The sequence below is a fragment of the Amblyomma maculatum genome, chromosome 1, assembly GCF_055883805.1.
Source record: "Amblyomma maculatum isolate TAMU_Amacu chromosome 1, ASM5588380v1, whole genome shotgun sequence".
NCBI lineage: Eukaryota > Metazoa > Arthropoda > Arachnida > Ixodida > Ixodidae > Amblyomma > Amblyomma maculatum.
Window position 1 is genome coordinate 350,632,158 of NC_139344.1, and position 16,711 is coordinate 350,648,868.

Genomic DNA, 16,711 nt, shown 5'->3' on the forward strand with positions numbered 1-16,711 from the left:
ACCAGCGGCTGATCCGAATTGAAAATACAAAGTTAAAGCGACTGGCACAACGCTCATCGTATCTAGCCGTGTCTTCACCGTGAGAAACGCATCATGTGGGACGGTACTCCTGCTGCTTCCGCACAATACGTAGCACGGTTGGCAGACTCTTGAAAGTCGAAGAATAGTCAAATTCGCGCGCGGTTGTTGCAGTTTCTCGCGCCTCATCCTCATGGCTACAACGAACTGTAGGCCACATTCGAAAAGCTTAGCTCTTATGGCGCTGAGCGACTGAGGAAGGCTGTCTTTTTGTTAAACGATCCAACACACGATGATAGGGTGAAAGCGTGGCGGCCCCCCTGTGTATCTCTATCTTATTGAGCCTCCGAGAATAGCGCGGGTCTCGAAAAATGAACAGTGAAGCCTTTCTGCAGTGATGAAGTTATGAACTGCATTCTCTTGTGAACGTTAAGAAGGTGGTCGGATTACGGTAATAAATGCTGCAATGCCCTTACTATCTGTTCGTAGTGTTTGCGCGTTTGTAACAGCGCTTCCGCCTCACTGCGGTAAAGATTAGCATACTGAACTGCCTCCACGCTTGGACTGCGTTATTTATAAAAACAAAAATATAAAAGTCCGACCTATACGCGATCTATACAAGAGGACTTAAGTCAATCTGCATTTAAATGCTCACTGACGGCGCCTATACCTGTCGCTCGTCGACATCCTGGTGCGAGGAAGTTGACGAAACGGCTGCTCCTGCTGTGACAGTTGTTGCATGTGGAGCAGTTGGTTGTGACACCGTAGCCGATGTTGTTGAGTGGTGGTGAGAACCGTGGACTGCGGCGGCTGGGATCTCACGGCAAGCGAGGCCGGCACTTGCTGGTGGTATCTGAGACATGAAGTGCATTGCGATATAGATATCCTTAGATACTGAGATAGCATGGCATTGAGCTGCAGTACGGTACAAAGATGTCGAACGGCTGCGTTCTATTTCTCATGATTCTGCATGTGCTATATCAACTGGACAGTACTTTAGACACTCTCATGGTTGTTTTGTTTTCTTATTAATTTACCATAAACGATGCGGTTTGCTGCTCAAAATATTTGGTTTTGGCTTAAGCTTAAGATCTGCGATTCGCCCAGGAATGAGTTTTACAGATCACTTATTTTGAATCAAAATAATTTAAATTGTAATAAAAGATAATTTAAATCGAATGCCTTTTTATGCTTCGATAACGATATGGTGCCCTGATAGCACAAAACACAGCATACCTTCCAAGAAAATACCACTTGATGCAAGCCGATTTACAAAAAGAATACACGAGCAGAGACGGGATCCAATTAGTCATTCTCGGTTTGGCATACCTACAGGTATTAGTGAGACCTAGAAAAACCGCCTGTCAAACTATAGGCTGAGGTCGATGACCTTTGCGGCATAACTATACATACTAGACACTTTGTTCTATCCCCTTTTGATCTGTCCAATCGCCTTACAGCGAGACGGTCTAAAGAACTGTGGCACAAAGATCAAGAAACCTGAGCTCCTCTCTGAAAATCAAACAACACAATCACCAAGCTTTATTTTCAAAGCGCCTTCTTATGTTTCGTGACCGTAAACAGCAGACCCAATTAGTGCTCCCAACTCTAGTTTCCTGTTTTGCCTGACTGCTTAGTGCACGTACAGTTTGACTCTACAAGGCAGTCCCTCTTGCCCAGAAAGTATGGCGCATTCACACCTGCAATGCCTGCACAGCTTCTCAATAACACTGCCACACATGAAATACTGTAGTTATCGAAATTATCTTCTTTTCACTAGAAACGCTCACCTTATTAACAAAAAAGTCACAACACAGCACATTATAGTTATACATATTACTTCGTGTGTCCTTTTTTAAAAATTTAGCATGCGCGATATCTCAACAGTGTTCTTTATCACTCAGTGGAAGAAATAGGAGGGGCGTGAGGAGCGGTTTGATAGCATCGTGCCGGTTTGGTGCTATATGGTTCTGCAATGATTGAAGCTTGTACTGTTGTTGCCGACGCCATGTGACAGAGGTGGTCTCTGCTCCAATTATATGCTTTATTCGTTAAGCTAGAACCTGCATGTCTTTCCCTAGCTGCGTGACGTCGTATCTTGTGCGTGCTCCAGGTCGTCAATTAATATCAGCCTTGTCTCAATGACTTCACAGCACATTGGCGGGTGAAACATATCAATGTCTTTGGAGCCGCCTCATTCCAACCTGGTCTAGGTTTTAACTCGATGGAGCTAAAGGCCTCGTTCTCATGAAATCCGGCGCTGGTGTTGTCAGCGTCGGCGCAGTGAGTGAAAAATTACGAGCATGGCGTTGGCGGGTGGTAGTTGGCTGCTGACATGGCCGAGCACTGATATTTTGATGGTTTGTGCGACTTAAGGAGACATCATACTAGAAAGTTGGAAATAGCTGCCAACTGACGTTGCTTGTTTTAAATGGGGAAATTGGAATAAGAATCAACCTTCCAAGGCGTAGTTTAAGCGTCGCTAATAATTTTTGTGTCCTCGCACGGAATAAAATTGTAATTTATGACCGATGCGACTCTTGTGGTTTGCTCAAAAATAACGGTAAGGAGAAAATTCCACTCACGGCTGATTGCCTGGTTCCGGTAACGCCCTGCTTTTCTTTACTTCCTTGCTGCTGCGTATCTGAGGCGTCTCCCTTCGAAGCAGTGTCCATGTGGCTTGTGTTCGGTGTCGGCTCGACATGCGTCCTTCTGGCGCTGCTTAAAGCCTCCTCGTATAGCTGAGGCTCTCCGGAGTGTCCGTACGCTGTGCAGCTTTTCTGTTGATCCGACGTCGTCCTATTTTTCTTCCTTCGATGCCAATGAGAAAAATAAACAACGAAGTAGAATAATTACATATATGCGACATCAGTACAAACGCATGCCGAGCATTGAAGCAAAAAAACAGGAAAAATGAACGCAGCTACAACTGATACAGTTAATAAGATTGATATGGTATGCAATTATTGAATGTTTGGGACTGCGAACGGGCTAGTTAGGGACGTTGTAGTGAAGTGTTCGCGTTTGTTTGGGCCTCAGTGCGGGTCTTGGGTTTTCTCGACGTTTATTTATTTATTTATTTATTTATTTATTTATTTATTTATTTATTTATTTATTTATTTATTTATTTATTTATTTATTTATTTATTTATTTATTTATTTATTTATTTATTTATTTATTTATTTGCTATACTTGCGCGCTTTCCAGCGTGCCTTGGTTTCGCCGAGGCTTCTGGTTTGGTTTGGTTTGTTTATGGTGTTTAACGTCCCAAAGCGACTAAAGACAATGAGAGACGACGTGTATTGGAGGACTCCGGAAATTTCGACCACCTGGGGTTCTTTAACGTGAACTGACGTTGCACAGCACACGGGCTATGCGATGATTCTATTCTAGTGCCTGCCACCGCTTGTTAATGGGGAATCTGAGGGTTTCATCGCTACGACATGGGCTACTTTTGTTTTTAAGTGACAATTTTTTACTTTTATTCTTGTCAAGTACTCAAGTAGTCCTGGTTAGGTGGGGGTGTCAAAAAAGAATTTTGAGTGTTTTAACAACTGCTCGAATTAAACGCGTGCTCCGTATTGCATTCCTCTATGAAATGTGACGCTCCAATGTTGGTGCAGTTGCAGTCGCCTTTAGGACGCATTAGCAGCAACAATTTTCGTGGCGTGCATCTAGAATATAATGCACTTCGCTAAAAGCGTTGTTTTCAAAAACAGTGCTATATTTTCGTAAATGGTCTCTTTTATACAGCGACAACTACTTTAATAGCATACTCAGGTGTTCACGGTGTCCATAAACCGTAACGTTGGCTATATAAAATTAAAACTCAACAAAAAATGCTATATCGATGGATGTTTCATGTACAAAGCACAACTGGTATTATCAGTTTGACCTACTTTTAGTGTGCAACGGTGACTAACCCGGATATTTTCTCGTGCTTCTGATTGTTAAGAAATTAATTTTAACATTTACAGTTTATGTTTCTTTCCGGAATATAAAGAGACTTACGCGGTAAAAAAATATACTATCTTCGAGGAATAAAATACTTGAATAAGGGCAACTTCTCATAGCGTTGGTAAGTGTTGCTTAAACAACCGGTATACGTTACGGCCACATGCTGATAAATGGCACGGTAAACCGCTCCATATATTTCAATAATATATGCTGATTTTCGTCCCTGAGGCCATTACTGCAGCGGCACATACGTAACAGAGACGTCACATGCAAAGCAGTCTCAAGGACCCATCGGATCCGAGTATTCTGCTCCTTGTGGTAGTGAACGCGCCTGGACAGGCAAATTGATTTTCGGACCCATCAATCTTGTCTTGCGCCGATCGTGCAAAAGGCAGGGTGAGCGGACACGAACACTATGGACAACACTTTTCACTTACAGGACTGTCGTGGATCTCCCTGTGGTGCGTTTTGCTTTCTTATCAGCAGATGTCAAAAGCGCAGTTGAGCTTTGAGTGGTATCTGTTTTCCTATCTGGTCGGGGTGCTTCGACCACCGCGTCCATAGGTGATATGGCATTAAGCAATGTGGCACGGAGCGGTCCGTCACCAGGCGTGTCGTGAGCTGTGTCTGCATCGACGTTCTCCGATGGCACGAGTTCGGCTTCCACGTCATGCTCGTAGGCAGGGTTCCCTTGAGGGGAACAAATGTACTGGCCCATTCCTCTTCGTCCTCTTCTTCGTGCACCAGAAAAACAGTGTAATACGCAGTAGCATTCCCAGGAATGCTTACTAACGGAACTTTAAAAGGACAGTCTACTGCCGGAGACGAGTACGTATTGACGGTATTCAGCAGATCTCAAGTATTTATGGCAGTGACCAGGACAGAATATGTGACTAAGGCTGCAATTTATATTTTACAATTGTCAATAAAGTCAGCTTTGAGCGTAGGTAGCATCGTGGTTTCTCTCAGTGTGGCTAATATGTTAGCCGCCTATGGCGTGTGAAGTGAATATACTTCGCTTTTTGTCTATGCGACAACGACGTAAAGAGTTATTTTCGTTCATATCAACTTAAGACACCCTACTTTTCAAACTTTCTATGAATTACAGCTACTTTTATTTTTTAACCTTGCTTAATCTGCTTTTAAAATGTTTTAACGAAGAAATCACGCGTTCAAAGACGCCACTATACTTTTGGCGGCGCTTCCATCGGCAGTTTCTTAAGCTGCAGGAGCAGCTGTTGTTAACAGTGACCAAATTAAATTGTTTTTTTTTTCTGTTCATTTGTACATTTTATTGTTATTTAAAACCACCTTAGTACTCTCCATTATAGTCCTTATGCAAAAACTTGCGCCCCTTTGCGCTGGCCGACAGCGTTTCCGCTATTTTGGGGGATTCCAGATGCCGCAGCAGTACCTTGGCAGTTCAGGATAGCGATGCTCAAATTGTCATTTATCGTCGTATAAGGCACTCAGATATTGCTGCGGGTCTTTATGTACACATACAAAAAAAGATATGGATAACCAGGAAAAGTAAGCGAGGGTGCCAGCTTCATAGTTTTTTATTATTGCGCAGCATTACTTGGCTCATGTGCGCCATGTATGGAACGTAAGAAAGAGCACTTAACAAGGCTAAAAAGGGAGCCTCAGTTCGCAAGTCCCGCCAACTGAGGCTCCCTGTCCACCCTTGTTCAGTGCTTTTGCGTACTGTGTAGCCATCTTATTTCTTCCATGCATGTAATGCGTGTGAACAGAATGTGTCTGCAGTGGCTGTGTGCGAAGAAATCACGCACTCAAAGACATCCACGCGTGTTATATCGTTAAATAGCTTATCTCAAGTATAATTGCCCTTTACTAATTTTAGGTATCAATTATTTGTTGTTAATTATTTAATTGGGATTAAGATGAACCTTATGCTACATCAATAGTCCCATATCGTTGGATAGCTTTTGTTGAGTACAACTGCACAGAACTAATTATAAAACTTAATTATAACTAATTATAAACGCTCAGTTTATTTGTATACAAGTCGTATATATTTTTCTGTTTGCGAAGTGTCACAAGCGAACGGTTCCGGTGCACTCCTTCAGCATGCGCAGCGCACGCAGTAGGCAGCGTAAATCCGTCACCACCGCTCGTTGTCGCCTGTTCGCTCTTCGCGTATTTTACGAAGATCTAATCTTCCATGCAGAATTGTCTAATAGTGTGCGTGACATTTCAAAACGAAAAGAGATATTCTCGCTCAATGCAGTTCCTCGTCTTCCACATTCGACACCAATGTGAATACATTCGCTGCCGCGGTCTATATTCGATCGCGTTTTCGACGCATAATAGATTCCTGTAAAGCCGATCGGAAGCGTGGACAACACAGAAAAGTCCACGGATCACTTGTTGGTCATTATTTATTTTTAAACCTCAAAATGGAAGGATCGCCAAACCGAGAGAGCCATTCATATATTCTGCGCCAGGCAATCCAGCGAACAGAATCCTTCAACATGGCGCCGATTACTCGTTTCGGTTTTCTTCCGGTAGAGGGCAGCACTTTTCTATAACTTTGTAGCCTTAACAAAACCAGTGCATTTACTGTATGCCGGCTAGGCGACGCTGATAATGCGGCGCTTGGACAACACCGAACGACGACGCTCGGGCCCGACCCACGCTGCTATCCCTCTGGAATGCTTGCACACGAGGCAGGCATTGACGCCAAAATGTGACCTCCTTGACCCTACGACCCCTCACCCTTGAATAGGCCTTCGTGTCAGCTCCATATACACTCCCTCACTGACTCACATATTGTGAACTCGATGTGATAGATTGGATGTGGTGTGCGCGATTGCGAAATCGTATCCACCATTTGGCAAAAATGCAGTTTTAAATTGTTCTGCTGCTGTAATCCTCTGCTGTAAAGGAGATCACTGCAAAAATTATAATTAATCCCAATTTCCATAAGAAAAAGGCATTTCAGAGCAACGAAGATAAAGGCACGGTGAGTTAAATAGGTGATTTCTTGTACTTATCACAGAAAGAAGCTTTCAGTGAATAATTTGTACATCTTTCTCTAACGCTTACCTATACTGTGGATTAATCCCAGGTTGCGTTAGAGAGGTACGCTTCTGTAAGGGAAACCCACTCTAGGTGCACTGACGTCACAATATATTTCTATTAATAATTAAATATAACTCTAGCTATGTTAATGACTTTGTTTCATTCCTGTTATGCGCTTAAAACGCCCATTGCGTTCTGATATTTCGTAAAATTGGTTTTGCATTTTAAAAGTTCAATGAACGCGACAAAATAAATGCAGTGAACGACAAAATGTATGATCTGATAAAAACAATTCATTCATGCCACATGTAATTTACTCTGTGCTCATAAAAAGGTTCAATAGATTGGCCACGCCTCATATTTACAGTAAACTTCACAGAAAGCACTTCGTTTCTCGTCGAAGGATCTTAATGCATGGATTATAGGCACACATTCAAAAGAGCAGTGAACTGTTAACGTTCATAACGTATAGCATGCCAAAACAGACGTAAACTATCGAAGGAACGACTGCTGGTGGTCGATGTCGCAGCTTATAGTAACTATGGAACAATGTTCCTATCTAATTAACATCCAGAGTAAGAATGTCTATTTCGGTCTCATCTTCAGGCAGAATTAACTGACCACTTTCACTTTTGTTCCATTCCGGAAACATCAAGGCTTTAGTGCTTGCTTCCTCTTGGTCTTCTTTCTTATGGAGAAAGTGGCCGACCGTGACTGCGAAGACGACAACCGCAGTTAAAAAGAGGAGCGTCGCGGTGAGCCCAACTGGCGTTTTATATCGAAACTCCAGCTCCGTGTTTGCTGTAGGTGCTATCGGCTGCGCCACGGGTGGACGATCACGACCAGCGGCAGCACCAGATGCGCCCCTCGGAAGATCTGGAATTTTTTCGATGACATCTGGTGGCAGCCAAGCACGATCCACGATGCCTTGAGTGTCAGTAGCTGCCGTTACTGGCGAAGCATCGGCACCCTCGCTGGAGGCGACGTGCTCTTCAATTTCCGGGGCATCGAGATTAAGCTGCTCTTCCTCAAAGGGAGCTTCCACTCCTTCGCTGCCGTCAGGTTTGCCTTCAGTGAGATGGCCGTCCTTGCCTTCGTAGACTTCCTGTTGTTTACCACCTTCTACACCTAGAGCTTGGTTCTCGGCCTCCTTCTCGATTATATTTTCTTCGATTTGGAGTTCATCAGGATCGCTTTCTGAAGGAATCGCGGATGGAGGACACGTGGTCAAATGATCCACGGAATGTTCGCCAATAGATTCTACCTCCGCTTTCTGCGCTGCTCGGTCTTCAGGAGGATCGGGCACAAAAAGGGCCGCAAACTTTGCGGTCTCATCGTATGTTTTCAACGATACATTGTCATTTTCCGTGTTGAGGATGTCCGGAGCAGTTTCAGAAAGAGGATTTTCGCTCGGTGCCACATGCACAGCTTCATCCTGGGGAAGGTTATCTGGAATGGCTTCCTCGCGTTTTTCGCGCATTTCGGCTTCCAGAACTTCCGAGGGTAATCTTTGGTCGGTAGCGATGTCGTCGAGAAAATTGGTTATGTCTTCTCGGCGGCTAGCCATTTAATGGTCGTAGCATTCACAGTGTGCGCCTCTTTCTTTCGGCGATCTCTATGTGGAATCCCCAGATGCAACCGTGCAGAATTCTTGTGCACTGTTGCAAAGCACACGACACCGGAGTATTTTTCTTTGAGGCCGAACTGTTGCTGCCGCAACTTCCTCGGCCTTCTGATAGGCCGTTGCCTCGGTCACCAAATGAAATCCTTGGTTTATGTCGTGGCTTCACCAGCAAAACAAGCGTCCAAACAGCTGAAAAGTATGGGAACAAAGGTAAGGTTATAGCCACCTTGTCATAGCGTGCAGGCGCCGTCACTGAAATGTTGCGAAGCCTACTTTCACTCCTCGTCCAGTTCAACCATGGACATCACGACATACGAGTTAATCGTTCCATGCCGCACACTTCCAGTAGTATAGAGACGTGGCCGAAGGCTCCACTGCAGTGGGCAGGGAACGTTTTGCGCTGGGAGACTGCGTTTCCGCTCCAGACTTTCTTGTTCTTCTTCTTCTTCTTCTTCTTCTTGGCCTTTTAAAATATGTGCTGGACAGATTCACTTTCTTCTTTGTAGCTGCCGCTGGGCGACATGGGGAGCGGACGGCAATGTGATGTGGTTGTTGTTCCCCTCATAAAAATGACGCATATCCACAAGGGGAATTGGCATGCCCAGGCGGCGATCACATGGTGCGGCGTACTGTAGCGATCTTTTTGCCACTCCTCGTTTTATGTAATGTCAGTAGTGTAATTGGCAGTCGCGAGATGCGCCATGTATCCGCTTGGTGTAGGTTTGGTGCGCCGTCGCCATTTCACCTTTTCAAAGCCACTCATGATTTTTTTCTCCCTCTCGTCTTATTGCTCTGAGTTATTAAACAAAATGGCAGCTTGCCAGTTGTGTGTCGTTTTGTTGGATTAGTGCCAAATTCACTCAATCGGCGACTCAAAAGGATCTGGTCGCCCTGCGTACTCAATAAAACCAACATGTAAACTGTCAAAGACTTGCTGTGCCAGAAACTTTTTTTTTATTTAGAACAGAAACTTCGAAACTTCGGCAGTAGGGATTTATAAATGCTGTTAGGTCTAACGACACAGGAGAGAAAACAATGCACACACTGCTTCTTCTTATTCCGTGACAGGATATGCAGACATGTCAAGCCAAGATTACCAAATAAAGGATTTCCTGGATTCAGTCGACTCGACGCAATAGAAGCGAGCAGGTCGTTCCCACCTGAGTACAGATGGCCAGCATGAGACTGACGACGAGGGTAGATTTACGGATGCCAGGAGGGAGAGCTCTAAGTTCAAGAAGAATTTCCAAGAAGGCCTCCTGCCTCCGGGGTCATAGCTGAATTAGTGGGGTACGTCCGCATGTTGCTGAAGTTAGCAACATTTAAAATATACAAATTGAGTGAATCTACGTATTGTCACCACTACGTGCCACTCTGAAACTTGAACTCGCACTAGGAAAATGTCATTTGCAGTCACCCCCCGCAGGCAGCGGAAGTTTAACTCCATTACAGTCTTCGCAGTATTCGCGCATCTATGCGTCAGAGCACTACAGAGTCGCAGCATAGCGCGATCCGATACCGGGATCCGCTTCCGCGGGTGCTATCACGCATGAGCATATCATTTTGAAAGCGTTAGATGGTGATACATGCTGGGCAGCGGTGAGTACGCCTGCTGAGCTGGGCCCAATCAGCGTGTGCGTGCATTGCGGTAACAGATCGCCGACAACACTATGTTAAGTCTGTGCTCTGCCGATCTATTAGGCGACAGCCATCAGATTCGGAATAAACAGCGTTCGCGTAGGCTGTACAGTAAAGTGACAAAGCTGATGTCTATTATCTTTGCAGAAAGGTAAAAGCAGTTTGGCAGTCAATAAATTATGACAGCTGTCCATATACGATTTTTGAGCTTTGCAAAAGATTTATCTACGACTCACTTTACCTTGCCAGTGAAAAATTAACAAACAAGTTAGGAGGATAACCTAGCATCTGCAGGATACATTCGTCGAATGAGTTCTGCCTATCAATGCCGCAATGCTTTCTGCTTGAAAATATGAAGTATTAAGTGTTTATGGAGAAATATATGCACCCTACAAATGTAACTCCGCGCCGACGAGGGCGCCGCCCACGCGCGCTCCGTCGCATCCTTCAGTGCAGCTCAGACGTTTTGTCGTGCGCTTCTACCACATTTTTCTACCACAAACTTCAGCAGCAAATGCCGGTCAGCTAAGCTAACGCTGATTACAGCTCTAATCCTCTACGCTTAGCTCTTCCTTTTTTTTCCTCACAACTTCGACAACGCCGACACCAAAGTTTTTGTAGTAGTGGGCTCATTCAGGACGCGTAGACGCCTTCTACTTGTCCCAATAAAATCCGATGGTAACACAGCTATTTCAGGCCTATACAAACTAGCACCTTACAGACTTTTGCCCATCAACACCGGTGGTGAACTATAGGAACATGTTGACGTTAATAGGCATTCCAATAAAATTGACAAGAATTATGGGTGGGTGTCTCATCTTTATTAACAGGTGCTTGTGGTGTCTCAACATTCTGATCTTCTATGCTTAAAAAACGACTAAACACAATGAAGCATTCCTCAAAGAATTTCCTTGTGCTTGTTCTAGCTTTAGGAAAAACAAATACCGGCCACCCTGATCGAGGAAAATATGTTTGCAGAAAACATACTCGCACACTCACAGAAGCACAGTGGTCACACTTCTCATTTGAGGCGTCACTCTTTGATGATTCGCCATAATTATTGCATGTACGGAATTACTTCTTGTTTTCAAAACCTCAATCTCGACTCTATTGAGGTGTCTGATCCATTATATCAATAACATACAAGGAAAATGACGCCAGTTGAGGCGCCGCACCTCTCCATAGCTATTGCTCTAATTAACATCTAAGGTAAGAGTGTCCTTTTCGATTTCCTCTTCCTCAGTCAGTAATGGGCGGCTGCTTTCGGTTTTATTCCAATCAGGAAATACGAGAGCTTTGGTGCCTCTCTCTTCTTGGTACGCGTCCTTGTGCAGTACGTGGCCAACCATGACCGAGAAGATCACCACCGCCGTCAAGAAGAGAAGCGTCACGGTGATTCCTACTGGTGTTTTATAATGGAAGACCAACTCAGTGTTTCCACTTGATGAAACACAACCTCCTCGCACAACATTTTGAACATCAGCAGATGCGGCAGCGCCAGATGCTGCTCTGGGAAGGTCAGGAATTTTTTCAAAGACATCTGCAGGTAGCGAAAAATGGTCCTCAAAGTCTTGAGTGTTATTCTTCGCCGTTCTTTCCGGGGTGTTTCCATCTGCGTCGGCGACGACATCGTGTTGTTCTATTTCCGGTTCCTCATGGTTCTGTTTTACTTCGTCGAGGAGTTCTTTCAATCCATCGCTCTCCTCAGCATTTCCTTCACAGACAAGCTCGCCCTTACTTTCACAGACCTTCGGTTGCTCGGCACTGATGTCTTTCTTCTCGTCTTCATGTGCCATGCTGCCTTGGATTTCTACAGCGTCGCATTCCCTTGAAATCTTGACTGGAGGTGATGTGGGCGACGGATCCATCATCATATCGCCGATAGGCTCCGCCTTAACCATTTGTGAATCTTCGTCGTCAGCACGATCGCGCACAAAGTAGACGCCGAAATTTTCACTTTCCCTTTCTAATTGCATCGCTACATCGTCAGCCAACTGTTTGGGAGCCTCCGCATTAAGCTTATCGTCCTTCAACGGCTTGAGCAAAAACTTTTCGCTAACCTGATGCGAGAGTTCTCGCTGGAGATATTCCGCGTGGCTGACCTTTAGCTCGTCTTCTATTTGTTCCAAGGTCGATATTTCGTGCGAGGTGAGGAGATTGGGGAAATCATTTCTCTTCACGGACTCCTGGCTAGCCTTCACTTTGTTAGCCGCTTCTGCCGAATTGGCGGATGATGTTTCTTTGCCTCTTTCTTCCCGCAGTTCGCCTTGTCCTGCTGTAAGAGAACTACGCAAGTTTGGGCCGTTTTTGAGCTCACTGGCCTCGAGTATCACTTTTCCAGTATCGGCTGTTGGTTGTGACGGACCACAGCAGGCGTCCACAGCAGCGCTTAAGGAGCCGACAAGCCTTGCCAAGCTTTTGGTGATAAATTTGTAGCCGTCTTGCCGTATTCTGATGGCAACGTCGTCGACAGGCTGCGAACCGCCCCTTTTTTCTCGCTGATTAGATTTCACCTTCTGTTGCCGTGCTACCGACATACTTGTTCGGAGCTCAACACCCACGTAGTTTCTTCTGGAGCACTTTTGAAGCGCGGACTCGCCGGTTGACGGCTCAGTAGTCTCTTCAGTGGAACCTTCTGTTTCCACGCACAGGCTTGTCGATCCGCTTTCTTCATCGTAGCTTCCGCTCCATGTGTCCGAATCCCATGATCGCTCAGAGGCAGACATAGCTGCACGGCACCCTTATCATGTGGTTCTGCCCGTCCCTTTCTCCTTCAAAACTTGATAGGCGCTCACCTGATGTCAAGAGAAAAGCTTCGATACATGCAAATATCAACTGGATCAGGAATGACCTGGCCGTCGGAGTAGGTCTGTGTACAGAAAACGAAACGACGCTGCGCCCTTCTTCTTTCTCGTCATCGTCCTTTTTTAAATCAGGCCAGAAATGTCGTTTGAGCAACGCTTCAGTGTATTTTTTTTTCACTATTGTAGGCCAGATAAGGTTGAATCGGCTAAAGATTAAAAGCTCAATTCTGTATCGAAGTAATTACTTACTTTTGTCTTGATCAGAATGAGCGTGCACCCTTGTTAAACTCACCTCGGCATTTCGAGATGCATAAGTAGCCTTATGTACAGCCTTTGTCAAAAGTTTAGAACCCAGAGGGTTTGCTTTTAGGCCGTATATTATGACTTCTTTAACAATCTTGGAAGTCCTATAGCCATTGGAGAGGGTAGGACGAAAAATCTTCTTGCCTTCCGCAAGTTTGGAAACCTGGGAATGCATTACAAGCCACATAGTATGGCTCAGAAGTAGACCCCCTGGGCTCTAAACTTCTGACAAAGGGTGTACCTCATACGAAACCCCTCATGTGCCCTGCATTTGTTTGCTGCTCGGAATTTCAAAGTACTTCCATAAAAATTGTCCTTTAAATACATTTTCTACCATTTTAACGCTTATCTGCAGAGAGAGAGAGAGAGAGAGAGAGAAAGGTACGAGCCGTTTCTCCGTCAAGAAGCAAGAACATCTAATTCCTCCTTTTTCTTCTGTCGTGTATTAGGAGAAAAAAGAAAGGTTAATGTGATTGCTTAGTAGATTCATTTGCATTGCATTTCAAACCCTCAACAATATAATCGCTGGTTATTTAATACAAAAGAATTACAAGTGCAAACTGACTGGGAGAAGTATATAAGAGTATGCACATATATTGTAATGCACTTTTTACTTTACTGCTTCCGCGCTTTGTATCAGTGGACGCCAGAAATAGAAGCACCCAGCACGTGACTTTGGTGCAGGTGTATTCTCACTTGGTGATTTCAGGCTCCATCAGCAAACTTACCGGCATACATTGTTTCATCTCTTCTTCTTCTTCTTCTCCCTCGTTGTAATGGCACATACCCACAGTGGGGGATTGGCCAGAATTCGTTGTAGGTGACACAATATTTTTGATAATGAAGATTTGACTATATGATATAAATAACCTAATAATTAGGAGCTAGTGTTGCTGAAAATACATTTCATTTGCTTACTGTCCTTGTCTTTTTCCTCGACAACTAGAAACGCTTTACCACCGACGTCGCCTGAACTGTGCATATACAAATGGCTTGCGATACCGTTTCGATGAACAGTCTGCAATGTGACAAGTTTACAACTGTGGCTCGATTGAAATTGTGGAACATATCCTGCTTGAGTGTCCTGCGTACGCTGACGAACGTGCGTGCTACGAACCTAGCGTGAAGAACTCTCCCCAGTGCCTTTAGCAAGGGACAATGTTTTATGTCCCTTAGTCTTCCCTAGGTAACAGAGACTTTCAATAACCCTTTATTGTGTAAGCAATACTACGCCAAGATTCAGCTCGTCGCGTAAACCCGGCCTGTAGCCCCGTTTGACCTTTAGAGCGACCGCAAATGGGGCCCCTCTTCAAGCCGTCGGGTAAACCAGGTCGGTAGGCACGCCGCGTAGAAGAAGAAGAAGAAGAGGAAGAAGAAGAAGAAGAGGAGGAAGAAAAAGAAGAAAAAGAAGAAAAAGAAGAAGAAGAAGAAGAAGAAGAAGAAGGAGAAGAAGAAGAAGAAGGAGAAGAAGAAGAAGAAGAAGAAGAAGAAGAAGAAGAAGAAGAAGAAGAAGAAGAAGAAGAAGAAGAAGAAGAAGAAGAAGAAGAAGAAGAAGAAGAAGAAGAAGAAGAAGAAGAAGAAGAAGAAGAAGAAGAAGAAGAAGAAGAAGAAGAAGAAGCTACGTCGGCTTTGCTTACGCAACCTACCGGGTTTAACTAAATCTAAACCCCAGCTAATTTTTTATTTAACTTTCTGGAGGAGATTGAACGTCTTGACAAACTCTAAATTCACCTTGAATGTTACCCTCAGGCATTTTTATATAAGCCCATTTGTCGGATTATGCATTTCTTCATTTCATTTCATACCATTACTCCACGATGCACCTTACAACGCACTCGTGGCCGCATTTTATCTCCCCCTTCATTTCTTTTATTCTCCTCATACATAATTCTTTTTCAAGGAAATGCTTTGGCAAAAATCTCTACCCAAATCTCTCGTAAAGTGAAATCTACAATGAACACTTACGCTCCTTGGATGTTACTGAACAGTGAACGCTATAAACTGTGACTGTAAAGGTTTCATTCCTAGTATCGTGCGTAGATATCCAGTTGTGATTCAGCACTTCTATAGTGTCTTATAATCGCTGATCAGAGAAGATTGAGTTGCAAGCCACGTGTCATGTTCTGCTATCGCTGATGAATCTGGATGCACAGATGCTATTTTGAGTGCGTTAGGCAGACAGCAGCATTAATTCCTATCAGTACTTTCATTAAAAACTTCCTTAGAGCGAGGGCATACTTTAATTTTTCCTACGACTATATTCTTATATGCTCATTCACCTTTAATTCTTCTGCCTCCTCATCCTGTTAGCACTTCATTTTATGTTTTTTGGTCTCCGTAGCTGTTGATCACATTAACGTAAATGTCAGTCTTCCACAATTTCTAAAAGAGAGCCTCAATTTCACATCGAATGTGCAGAGCTAAGTGCAGCACCTTTAAGATGTTTATGCGCAATAGGTATGCATGCAACTACCTTTTCGCACTCTGGATGTGTAGATAATTAACTTGTCTCGAGTGCTCTTTCTGCAAGAACTTGCAGGGTCGCTATTGTATTAACCGTATTGTGGTTTTTCTAATAAAATGCTACTGATAACATGTGATTTGATACACTGTTTTCTTTTCATATGAGAAAACCTCAGTAAATAAAATTCTCTCACAGCCCATTGCTCCCAAACCCGTGCGCTCGAAAATAGCTTATGAGCCATTCGCGAACTTACACAAGCCGCTGGGCCTGTTCGTGCCGTAACACAATAAATACTGCACGACGCACACAATCAATACGATGAAAAACGCTAGAGGGTCCTCTGAGTATAAAACATTTTTGATAGCACTTCTCGTGTGTGCCTTCCTCCAGACCCTCGAGCCCGTCTCCACAATGTTCCACAATGTTGTTCCGATCATCTTTTGCGTCTTTATCTAGATGCTCCTTTGCAGACTCTAAATAGAGCGCTGTCGAGTACAACGGGCATTCATTGTTCCTCGACCGACGAGCCCGATTGCTGCTTTGGCCGCTGCCGCGTTGCTTGATTATTTTGCAGGACCAAGTCCGCCCAATAAAGACTTTCCTTCAGTGCAACGCTAGTGTTTTCACTTGTCGCCTACGGCACATTCACTACCACGTGACACTATGAAGCTAAATACGCCTGCTATTGCGCTGAGAATAAAGTTTTTTAGGGCGATGTTTGCTGGAGTGTGAATCAACGCTCAATATGGTGTATCGCTGCATGAAGGATTGAAAATGAGCGAGCAGCCTTTAAACACAAAGAGAAGTCTCATGGCGCCACACATTGTAGAAGAAATCTTAAAGAGAGACTGCGATTGACT

At 44.3% G+C, this 16,711-nt stretch overlaps 1 protein-coding gene across 2 annotated transcripts in view; it reads right to left on the minus strand.

Annotated features, from left to right (window-relative positions):
• The window catches only part of LOC146207749 (uncharacterized), a 40,760-nt gene that overhangs the window by 11,048 nt on the left and 13,001 nt on the right, over nt 1-16,711 (minus strand). For both annotated transcript variants that reach the window (XR_014704201.1, XM_084590206.1), the window contains 2 exons: nt 2,604-2,829; nt 689-871 (listed from right to left, as the gene is read on the minus strand). Coding sequence is in view for 1 of the 2 variants with exons in the window: in XM_084590206.1 (XP_084446332.1) it covers nt 689-871; nt 2,604-2,829 (409 nt within the window). In the remaining variant the exon portion in view is untranslated. The remainder of the gene's footprint in view (nt 1-688; nt 872-2,603; nt 2,830-16,711) is intronic.